Below are 10,838 nucleotides of genomic sequence, written 5' to 3'. Positions count from 1 at the left end.
CCTCTGTCACTTCCTGGTTTTTCACCCGCCCCCCCAGGTCCCTCTCCCTCCGCCCAATAAGGACATAAACTTCAACCCCTTCGTCCAGCCAGTCCCTGCAGAGCGCAGATGGGTCCCTCCCTCCTTTTTTGCCCCCTTCCTCCAAACTCTTACTTAGCTCTCCTAGCCTTTTCCACCCTCCTCCTTTCCCTCCTTCTTTCCTTCTCTCTGTCTCCCTTCACCTGCCGCGGTCCCTCTCTTCCCCCCTTTCTCCTGCCCCTATCTCTCCCAGTCCACCTTAACTCAAACTCCGCCCCAGGCCCCCATCCAGCCCTTTGCCGCTGCTCTGCCCGCCCCCTGCACGCCACCGCCCTGTCCGCCCATTGGCCTGAATACCCGCTCATCTCCAGTGGGTCTCGCCTTGCTTTCGTCCAGGGAGGGGGCGGAGCCGAGGGGCTGGCCTGGAACCTGGAGAGGAGGGGGGAGGGGGCAGTGTCCGCGGCGGCCAGGGAACCAAGCACCCCCTACAGGGGCTCCCTCTCCTCCAAGAGGGGCTTCTGCAGGGTCAGGACCTCAGGAGGGAAGGGTATGAGAGGTTAGGGATAGGCTGGGTGGGAGTGAATTGGGAACTTAGGGTTTTGAGGGAGGGGGTCCCGTGAGGGGCTATAATCAGGTCAGGGACCTACAAGGGAGGGGGAGGGGGAGCCACCAGGCCTTCAGCTCCGGCCCCTACGCTCCACCCCCTCTCGGAGGGAGCCGGGGAGTTGAGCCTGCGGGCGCCCTGCGTCCCTCCCCACGCGTGACGGTGCCCCGCGGGGAGGGAAGGGCGCCCCGGGCAAGCAGCCTCTGTGCTGTCGCCAGTGCCCGCTGCGGCCTTGGCATTGTCGGAGGGGAGGGGCCCAGTCTGCGAAGGGGGAGGGGGCGCGCTCACGCTTTTGCTCCCCAACTCCATCCCGGGTTCCCTAAGTGGAGAAACTGAGTCTCCACCGAGGAGGGATATCTTGACATGGATTCGCTCAGAGACCCAGGTGGCGAGGGGTGCCTGGATGTTTTGGGATGTGTGGTATGTGTAGGTTTTGGGGAGGACCGGTATAAATACTTGGGAGCCCCCCAACTGAGAAAGGTAGCGGGTGAAGGATGTTTCCGACTGAGCCTGCGGAGCTGCGTACCCCAAAGGGCCCCTCCCACTAGTGTCAAACGGAATCAAATCAGGCTACCTAGGGCCAGGTTTGGCTCCCCCGCGGCAAGCCAGGCCGAACCGGGTCGGACTCGCTTTCCCCTCCCAACCCCCCTCCGCAGGGGGCCTCCCTCCCTTTCTAGCAGGTGGCTCCTCGGGACACCAGCTCAACCTGTTGGACCACAATGGGCGGCGCCAGGGGGGCCCTGGCCCTCACCCGGGCTGACCCGGGATCCCCGCGCATGAGGGGCGGAGTCCAGATCCCTCCCTCCCTCTTTCTCCCGCTCTCCCTCTCCGCGCCGGGCCGTGACTCAGCCTCGGGGCCGCTGCCCTGCGCCCCAGCCAGGGGCGGAAAGTGTGAGGCGCCCCTGAGGGCTCAGGCCAAACCAAACAGCCCCCCACCCCAGACATTATCTCACTGGAGAATTAGGGGGGCTATAAGAAGGAGGAGGTAGCTGCAGGCATGGGGCGCTCTGGCTCGAGTAATCCGCTCCGGGTTTTCCTAGCGTCCCTGACCCCCTTGGGTCCCGAGGCCGGTCACTGCTCCGGGTTTTCTTCTCAGCCCCGCCGGACAGATTCTGGTCCGGAGGGGCCGGGAGCCGGTGGGGTCCAGGCCGGGGTTTTCCCCTTCCTACTCCAGCCGTCCGGGTAGTGCAGGCCTGGCGAAGGGCTGTGCTAGGAGCTAGGCGGCAGTGCCACAAGTGAAATGGAGAGGGGGCTGCTTTGGGGAGGAAGGGGGATAGCCAAAAAAAGGGGGCGGGGGACAGGGGGTGGGAACGTGGCCCGAGGAGGGCAGGGCCAGGGCTTCCAGAGGCAATATCAGGGCGGGCTCCCTGGCACCAGCCTTTGGGTACAGAAACTCGAAAGGTGCCCAGTGCCTCAGGCTTGCCTCGCCCAACTTCCCCCCTGAGGGTCGCGTTCTGCGTCTGGCTGAACATGACTGATCTTTCTGCGGCTAGATTGCCACTCCCCACCTCACTCCCAATAGTCCTGGAACCCTCAGTTAGTTCCTCAGTGACGCCCACCCTCCCATGTCTCTTTTTTTCTCCTGGTGCAAATAGCTCCCCTCCTTACTCAGAAATCGGAGTGGGGAACCCCTACTTGAAATTCCCTCTTACCCCAAGCCCTAACCACGCCAAACGACCGAAACAGCAGCGGTAGAGAAACGCTGACTGGGGACCCCGCCCCCTCCCATGAAGCCCCTGCTAGGCCCCAGGGGCCGGCCGCCCCCGCCCCGCCACCAGGCCCAGACTGGAACTGGGAGCTGGAGGGCAAGTGAGGGGCCTGCAGGGGCCGCCTGGGGATAGGGGAGCGTCCCAGATCCTCACGTTAAGACTTAAATTTTTAGGTGACCAGCTAGACCTTAATATTTGGGGAGAGTAGCACGAGATGGACAAATACTCAGAGAAGGAAGTGTTTACCCTAAGAGAGGGATGAAAGCCCCGAGTGGGAGGACTGAATACCTGGGGCTGGGGACAGCCACTCGGAGTGAGGGCCAGGTGCCCGGACTGACTGGGCCACGTGCGCCAAAGGGTAGAAGCATAGAAGTTAGATATCTGCCTGCGGAACCTGGGGGAAAGAGGCCTTCAGGTGGCGAGAAAGGCGAGGCTTTGCCTGGGCGGGGTCCTGCGTGAGTGGGTCTGGGGGACTGTTTCGGAATGTGGGGAACTGAGCTGCAAGCGGAGCGTCAGCCTGCGCCCGGCGCCCACCTCTTCCTCGCTGCTCCCCCCGATCCTCGACTGCCTCCGCTTCCCTCGAAAAACCCGCCGCCCAGGAAACCGCTGGGGGCGCTCAGACCGCAGACCCCCCACGCCCCCCGCCCCCCAGCGCTCCCACCGCGACCGCCCAACCCACCTGAAGGGGCCGTGGCCGCCAGGGGTACCCCCCTCCCGCCGACTCCCCCCAACACCTGCGGGTGGCACTATTTATAACTCCGCGCCTATTCCGGGCCTCTGGGTTGGAGCCGGCTGCCGCGCAGCGCTAATCGCCGCCGGGATCTCTGCGCCCCCCAAGGCCAGGGGAGGTAAATTTAGCTTCAGGAAGCTCAGGGGAACATTTTCCAAAACTCCACGTCCCAGAGAAGGCGAGAGAACCCCTCTGCACTCAGCCTCCCTCCGATCAGCCACCAGGAGGCGCAGGTCCCCGGCTCCTCGAACCCAGCCAGCTAGGAGGTATGGTCGCTTCTTTGAAGCTGGGGTAGGCGAAGGGCTGAGGGCGAATGATGGAAAGGAACTGAGGCCGGAGAATGGCTGGAGGAACGGGTACGCTCCAAGGCTGGCGAACACTCTAGAGTCTGAGAGTAACTGAGAAAGTGGGTGAGGGAAAATAACTCACATGCAAGAGAGATGTAAATAGGATGTAAGTAAGAGCCTATGCCCATGCCAGGCGCGGTGGCTCTCGCCTGTAATCTCAGCACTTCGGGAGGCAGAGACGGGTGGAACACCTGAGGTCAGGAGTTGGAGACCAGCTTGACCAACATGGTGAAACCCCATCTCTAGTAAAAATACAAAAATTAGCCAGTCGTGGTGGCACACGCCTGTAATCCCAGCTACTCGGGAGGCTGAAGCAGGAGAATTGCTTGAACCTGGGAGGCAGAGGTTGCCGTGAGCCGAGATCGCGCCATTGCACTCCAGTTTGGGCAACAAGAGCGAAACTCCGTCTCAGAAAACAAAACAAAAGCCTATGCCCTTGGGGGTGGGCCTGCCCTCTGGCGCTGTCAGTGAAATGATTGCCACATCCTCCTTTCTGCCGGCCTGTTGGTGTTGGGAAAACGTGGGACACCCCCACCCACCCATGCCTCCCCACCGCCAGATTATTGCTGTGATACCCAGTTTATTGCCCGCCGCTCCTCAGACCCTTGGGCCGGGATCCCTCTCCTCCACCTGTTTCTCGCATGCCAACGAGGGTCCTGTATCCGATGTAATCCGCCGGGAATCCTGGATATCAGGCTTCTCCTCTTGCTGTTGTACTTGGGGGTCACATCCAGCTGGTCCCTCCTGTCTCCATTCCTACTCCACCCATTCCCCCACCCCCTGTGACCATTAGAGGGCACCGGGGCACCGAGGGGCATGCGAGGTTTTAATGGCAAAGACCGCAATTACTTTTGCACCAACCTAATATTTTGTACCCTGTCTCCTTCACCTCCTTCCCACCTCACTCCACTTGAGTTCCTGAGGGAGTAGTTTGGACACTCAAAACCTGAGTTGCCCTAGTTGGGGAGAGACACTTGTGGGGGAACAACCACAGAATAGGCAGCCGTGGGCCAGGAAAGATCTCTTGGCCTGTGTAGATTAGGTGAAAGGGCTGCAGCTGAAACCTCCAAATGGGCTGAGAACAGGGAGCTTAGGGCTGAGGTGGGAAGTGGCATGGAGTGGGTGCAGAGTGGGGTGGTGGTACCCTCCATGCTTTTGCTTGCATGGCCCTGCCTCCAGGCCACTTTGGCCACCATCTCCATGCAACAGCAGCTCAGAAGAGGAAGGCAGGCTCATTAGGAGAAGCAGTGAGTTGGTGATCTGAAAATCTGGGTTCGCTAAATGACTCCTTTACTGCAGTGTGCTGTGTATGTCCTTGGGTGAATCCTTTCACCTCTTTGGGCCTATTTCCTTCATGTTAACATGGGATAATTGCTGAAGTGGACTTCCATGGTGCCCAAAGCACTCTGTGTTGTGAAAGGGGCTCTCTGAATGGTATCTGAGGTTTCTGTTATTCTCCAGTCTTTACACTGTCAAAGCCCTCTTTCCCACTCACATTCTCATTGGGCCACTGGCAGTCTCACTCCCCCTGCTGCTCTCTATCAGCCATCTCACCACAGGCCACAGCCCTGGACTCCGCCTTCCTCTACCCACCACTTCCCCAGTGGTCTCTGCCAGACTTCCTCTCCCCTGGCAAAGGCCCTTGAGCTCAGACCTCAGACTCCAGGATCCACCTCGAGGCACTGCCCCGCTTCGGGGGAGTGAGGCCTAAGAAAGGAAAAGAAGGCAGTAGGCCAGGGTCTGAGTCGGGGAAGGAAGGGCTGGAGCTGGCCAAATAAGGTACAGGCTCTGAGGGGGAAGAAAGAGCCCCAGATTTGTGGGAAGGTAAATTCTGACTACTCCCATCACTGGGACCAGGTAAGAGCCTCTCAATGGACCAGCTAAGAGCACTAAGCTACATTTTGTGGATGCCTAAAGAGATGCACTGAGGCCGGGCACGGTGGCTCATGCTTGTAATCCCAGCACATTGGGAGGCTGAGGTGGGAGGATCACTTGAAGTCAGGAGTTCGAGATCAGCCTGGCCAACATGGTGAAACCCTGTCTCTACTAAAAATATCAAAATTGGCTGGGCGTGGTGGCTCACGCCTGTAATCCCAGCACTTTGGGAGGCCGAGGTGGGTAGATCAGGAGGTCAGGAGATCAAGACCATCCTAGCTAACACGGTGAAACCCCATCTCTACTAAAAATACAAAAAATTAGCCAGGCATGGGGGGCGGGCACCTGTAGTCCCAGCTACTCAGGAGGCTGAGGCAGGAGAATGGCGTGAACCCGGGAGGCGGAGCTTGCAGTGAGCCGAGATCCTGTCCCTGCACTCCAGCCTGGGTGACAGAGCGAGACTCTGTCTCAAAAAAAAAAAAAAAAAAAAAATTGAAATTAGCAGGACATGATGGTGCATTCCTGTAATCCCAGCTACTCAGGAGGCTGACATAGGAAAATCACTTGAACCCAGGAGATGGAGGTTGCAGTGAGCTGAGGTTGCACCATTGAACTCCAGCCTGGGTGCCAGAGTAAGAATCTGTCTCAAAAAAAAAGAAAAAAAAAAAAGATGCACTGACCTGCCAGAGATAAGAAATAAGCTCAAGTTAGAGTACTGTAGAGACTAGGCTGCTGTAAAAAAGAATGGACACACTCTCCATGTGTTGATGTGGGATCCTGAATCCTGTCCAAGGTTTATCAAAGGAAAAGCAGCAAAGTGCAGAACAATGTGGAGAGTATGTTAACTAACTAGGAAGAGTAATATATCCAGAATCCAGCCACCCCTCACTACTGCTTTTGCTATAAACCTGGTCCGAGACCACCAACATGTCTGGCCTATATTGTGCCATTACCTCCTAATAGGTCACTCGTATTCTGCCTTTGCTCCCCTGAATTCTGTTCTCAACACAGCAGCCAGCTTGAGCCTTTTAAATAAAAAAACTCATTTCATGCTCAGCATCCTGCAATAGTTCCTCATTTCACTCAGCATAAAAGCTCAAATTCTTAGGCTCTCTATGACCCATTCCCAACGCCAGCTCGATTTCCACTTTTTTTTCCTATAGTGCCTATCGTCTAATAACATATACACACTTTAAAAAATGTTTCTAGTTTGTCCTGTCCACCCCCTAAAATGTAAGCTTCACAAGTACAAGGATCTGTTTTGTTCACTGCTGTATCCAAAGACCCACACTGATATACAGTATACACTGAATAACTCAATATTTGTTGAATGAATGAAGATGCAGTCTATGCATAGACTGGAGTGTTCTCCAAGAAACTGGTAACCATGGTTGCCTCCAGGGGCAGCACTAAGAGACTGGGGGATAGACCAGGGGACTTTCAACTATTACAGTTCTTTTTTTTTTTAAGATGAAGTCTTGCTCTGTCACCCAGGCTGGAGTGCAGTGGTGCAATCTTGGCTCACTGCAACCTCCACCTCCCGGATTCAAGTCATTCTCCTGCCTCAGCCTCCCAGGTAGCTGGGACTACAGGCATGCGCCATCATGTCTGGCTAATTTTTTTTTTTTTGTATTTTCAGTAGAGATGGGGTTTCACCATGCTGGCCAGGCTGGTCTCAAACTCCTGACCTCAAGTGATCCACCCGCCTCAGCCTCCCCAAGTGCTGGGAGCCACTGCACCCAGCCTTTTTTTTTGTGATGGAGTTTCACTCTTGTCCCCTAGGCTGGAATGCAGTGGCATGAGCTTGGCTCACTGCAACCTCTGCCTCCCGGGTTCAAGTGATTCTCCTGCCTCAGCCTCCCAAGTAGCTGGGATTACAGGCACTCACCACCTTGCTCAGCTGATTATTTTTAGTAGAAATGCGGTTTCACCATGTTGGCCAGGCTGGTCTAGAACTCCTGACCTCAGGTGATCCGCCCGCCTCTGCTTCCCAAAGTGCTGGGATTATAGGTGTGAGCCATTGTACCCAGCCTGGCCTAAAGTTCTTTACTGTGGGCATATATCACCTTTACAAAAAGAACCTAGGAAAAAAAAAACAAAAACAAGAGTTAACTAACAAGAACGCTGAGGAAGAGCTGGTCCCAGGCAGGGAGGAAGAGGGCCCTATCTACCGTAATATCCAGGCCAGTGCCCCAAGTGACAAAGGGCTGGAAGATGATAACTGAGCCCTAAGAGGGGACAGAGAATGCTGGGTGGGGATCCCAGGGAAATACTGAGCAGTCCCATGGCTGGCTCTGAGGTGTGGGGGCTGTGGGTGGGCGCATCAGTAAGCATAAGCGCCCCATGAGCAGGATGACGCACGTGGCTGATGCGCCTCCACCACCGGAGCAACTCCTGGAAAATGCCAGCTGTGGCTACCAAGAGGAAGTCAAGAGCCAATTCTGCTCAATCTATCTGCTTATGTCCTGATAGGGCTGTGCCATGATAAGCCTGGGGGACCCATGTGGCCACACAGGTGCCTTTCTCTTGTAGCTTTATATGTGAGCTGGGAGCTCTTGTAGCTCATGCCGTTCTACTTCCTTCACGAGCTGGGGACTAGCCTCATCTCAGTGCTTTCCCCAAGATCCTCAGAGGCAGGAAGCTGCCTGGGCAGGTCTTCTATTTGGGAAAGGGCTGGGTCCTCTGGGTTTCCATACACCCTTGGCCTCACAGATGAAGACCCTACTCAACCTGGGTCCCCTCCTTACCCACAGATTGAGAGGAACCTGGACTGTCTTCCACCCTTCCCACTCAGGAACCAGTGAGTCAGAAAACCTGGCTTTCAATCTTGGTTCTATTCAGGACAGGCTCCTTCCCTCCCTGGTCTGCACCCTGGCTCTCAGACCCTTCTAGTGCTGACTTTTTCTGATTCCCCTTTAGACATTTAGAATCTTGGGCCTCAAGGCCTGTGCATTAGATTTATAATTCAGTGATTCTCAAACAGTTATCTTAGGGGACAGTCCATTCTTGGTACTATGAGAGTATAGTGGATCAACCATCTGAGCTGGTGGGCCCACTGTGCCAAGCTTGGAGGAGTGCCAGGTCTTGCCACAATCTTACTGGGGTCCTAGCCAGATCAGTCCAAGCTCCTGCCCACCAGAGGTTCCCCAGAGGCAGGGGTTGGGAATGGAGGAGGCTCAGAGATGAGGCAGGGCTGCCAGATGACACAGCTCAAAGCAGGATCCACACTTCACTCTTTACTCATTGTTTATGGCCCATCCTTGGTCAAGCACAGCTGGCCCCAGGAGTCTTGAAGGCAATTGGGCTGGGGGCTAAAGAAGAGAATGAGAAGCTGAGGCAAGCTCTGCCACAGAAGCTGCAGCTATGCCTCCTGTTTACCCTGCCCACCTGAGCGATGCCAGCCATGGTGCTGGTGGGGAGAGGAGGCAGTTCCCTGCCACCATTAATCCAGCAGTTCCTTGATACACCAGCAGCAGAGGAGGATGTAGGCGACTTCCTTCAGGGTCCGCTGGAAGCCCTCCCACCCTGTGCCCATCTTAATGACAGGCACCTGCAGCCCAGTGTCTTGAGGGGCCCCTCCGAGGAAGAAAGGTAGGGTTTGGGCTAGGGGCTGTGTCCGGGGCTGCATGTGGGCAGCAGTTCTGAGGAAGGGTGTGGGAGCTGCCTCTAGTGCCTTTTATCAACACTGTCCCCACCCCCTTCAGCCTCATGACTACAGAGACAAAGGATCCAGGGTTTAGCAAAGGGAAGGTTCTAGGCCTGGGAACAGGCTGAGTCAGCCCCTCTAGACAGGGATGGGAGGGTGGGGTTAGTGGGAGGGAGGGCCTGGCCACTCCATCTTTCATCCTCCACAGCTAGGCCAAGGCAGCTTCCCCTCTTCCAGCCCGGGTGTTGCCCTGCCTGATTGCCCTTTTCCCAGTGGTTGGCACAACTCCTGCTTCCGCCCTCTGGTGGGCTCCTGCTGAGGCTGACGTTGAGGACCATCAGTGAGAGCTCCTTTCCAGCCTGTTCTGCCCTGCCCCTGGGCCTCTTAAAGTGAGCACAGCCAGTCAGAGCTGGCAGCATTTGACCCAATTCTGCTTCTCCCATCCTCTGGAGCAGGAAGACACAGCTAGAGCAACAGGCACAGTGAGAGGCATGGTTTATTGCCAGGTTATACCCTAGAACAGTGTCCTTCCCTTCCTCCTAGGGTGGGAGGTCATGTGCGGGAGTTTCGCTCCTCTTCTTCGTTCTCCAGTAGGTAGGCTGGACGGTACGTGGGGTGTCCTCCTGGGCTCAGGCACTTCAAAGCCGGGTTCCGCACGGTATTCTCCCGACTCCCCAGTGATGTGTATCTGGAGCAGGGAGGGTGGAGGGCAAGCATGTAGTAGGGTGTGCAATCCTACTGGCCCTCCCTATTCCAGCACCCTAAAAACTCCCTTACCCATTCCCTTCCCCTAATACCCTTACCCTCGGTCATACAGGATACAGTACGGGACAAACAGCTGACGCAGAAAGTCCCAGATGTCTCTGTAGGTCCAGTCCTGGGAGGTCAGAGTAATAGAATAGTCACAAATGCTCCCCTCTCCCACTTCTACCCCTGCTGTCCTGGGAAAGGGCCCATCGATGGCTCTTCTGCTCCCTTGGCCTCTGAAGGAGGGCTTGCCATCTGATTCTCTGGTATAGCTTGCTCTATGTATGCAAAGAGAAAGATAAGGACTTCATCTTCTCCACTCTCTGCTTTCCATTCCTGAACCACCCTCTACTGCAAGGGTGGAGCTCCAGGAGGACAGGCAGAGACCATGTCTGTCTATTTATTTATTTATTTTTTGAGACGGAGTTTTGCTCTGTCGCCCAGGCTGGGGTGCAGTGGCGCGGTCTCGGCTCACTGCAACCTCTGCCTCCCGGGTTCATGCCATTCTCCTGCCTCAGCCTCCTGAGTAGTTGGGACTACAGGCGCCAGCCACCATGCCTGGTTAATTTTTTTTATTTTTTGTAGAGACAGGGTTTCACCATGTTAGCCAGGATGGTCTCGATCTCCTGACTTCATGATCCACCTGCCTTGGCCTCCCAACGTGCTGGGATTACAGGCGTGAGCCACCGTGCCCTGCCCTATTTTTTTTTTTTTTAGACAGGTCTTTTCTGTTGCCCAGGCTGGAGTGCACTGGCATGATCATGGCTCACTGCAGCCTTGACTTCCCTGGCTCAAGCGATCTTCCTGCCTCAGCCTGAGTAGCTGGGACTACAGGCATTGATCAGCCCACGTTGGACTCCCAAAGTGCTGGAATTACAGGTGTGAGCCACTGGGCCTGGCCAGAACTTTCTGTGATGATGGAAATGTTCTATATCTCTACTGTCTAATATGGTGGTCATTTTAAATGTGGCTAGTACAAGTACTAAAGTACTGTATTTTTTTTTTGGACGGAGTCTCACTCTGTTGCCTAGGCTGGAGTATAGCGGTGCCATCTAGGCTCACTGCAACCTCTGCCTCCCAGGCTCAAGAGATTCTCCTGCCTTAGCCTCCTGAGTAGCTAGGACTACAGGTGCATGCCACCATGCCTGGCTTTTTTTTTTTT

The 10,838-nt window shown here is 55.9% G+C and overlaps 1 protein-coding gene across 2 annotated transcripts in view; it reads right to left on the bottom strand.

Moving 5' to 3' along the window:
• Positions 1–9,407: 9,407 nt before the first annotated feature.
• Positions 9,408–10,838, bottom strand: part of FLAD1 (flavin adenine dinucleotide synthetase 1) — an 8,934-nt gene continuing 7,503 nt past the window's right edge. For both annotated transcript variants that reach the window (XM_011928243.1, XM_011928244.1), the window contains exons 7-8: positions 9,733–9,806; positions 9,408–9,617 (exon numbers count right to left, since the gene is read on the bottom strand). In XM_011928243.1, the coding sequence (XP_011783633.1) occupies positions 9,482–9,617; positions 9,733–9,806 (210 nt within the window). In that variant the 3' untranslated portion in view covers positions 9,408–9,481. The remainder of the gene's footprint in view (positions 9,618–9,732; positions 9,807–10,838) is intronic.

This window comes from Colobus angolensis, unplaced genomic scaffold (genome assembly GCF_000951035.1).
Source record: "Colobus angolensis palliatus isolate OR3802 unplaced genomic scaffold, Cang.pa_1.0 Scaffold77, whole genome shotgun sequence".
NCBI lineage: Eukaryota > Metazoa > Chordata > Mammalia > Primates > Cercopithecidae > Colobus > Colobus angolensis.
The sequence above is the reverse complement of the archived record's forward strand: the minus strand, read 5'-3'. Positions and strand labels throughout refer to the sequence as shown.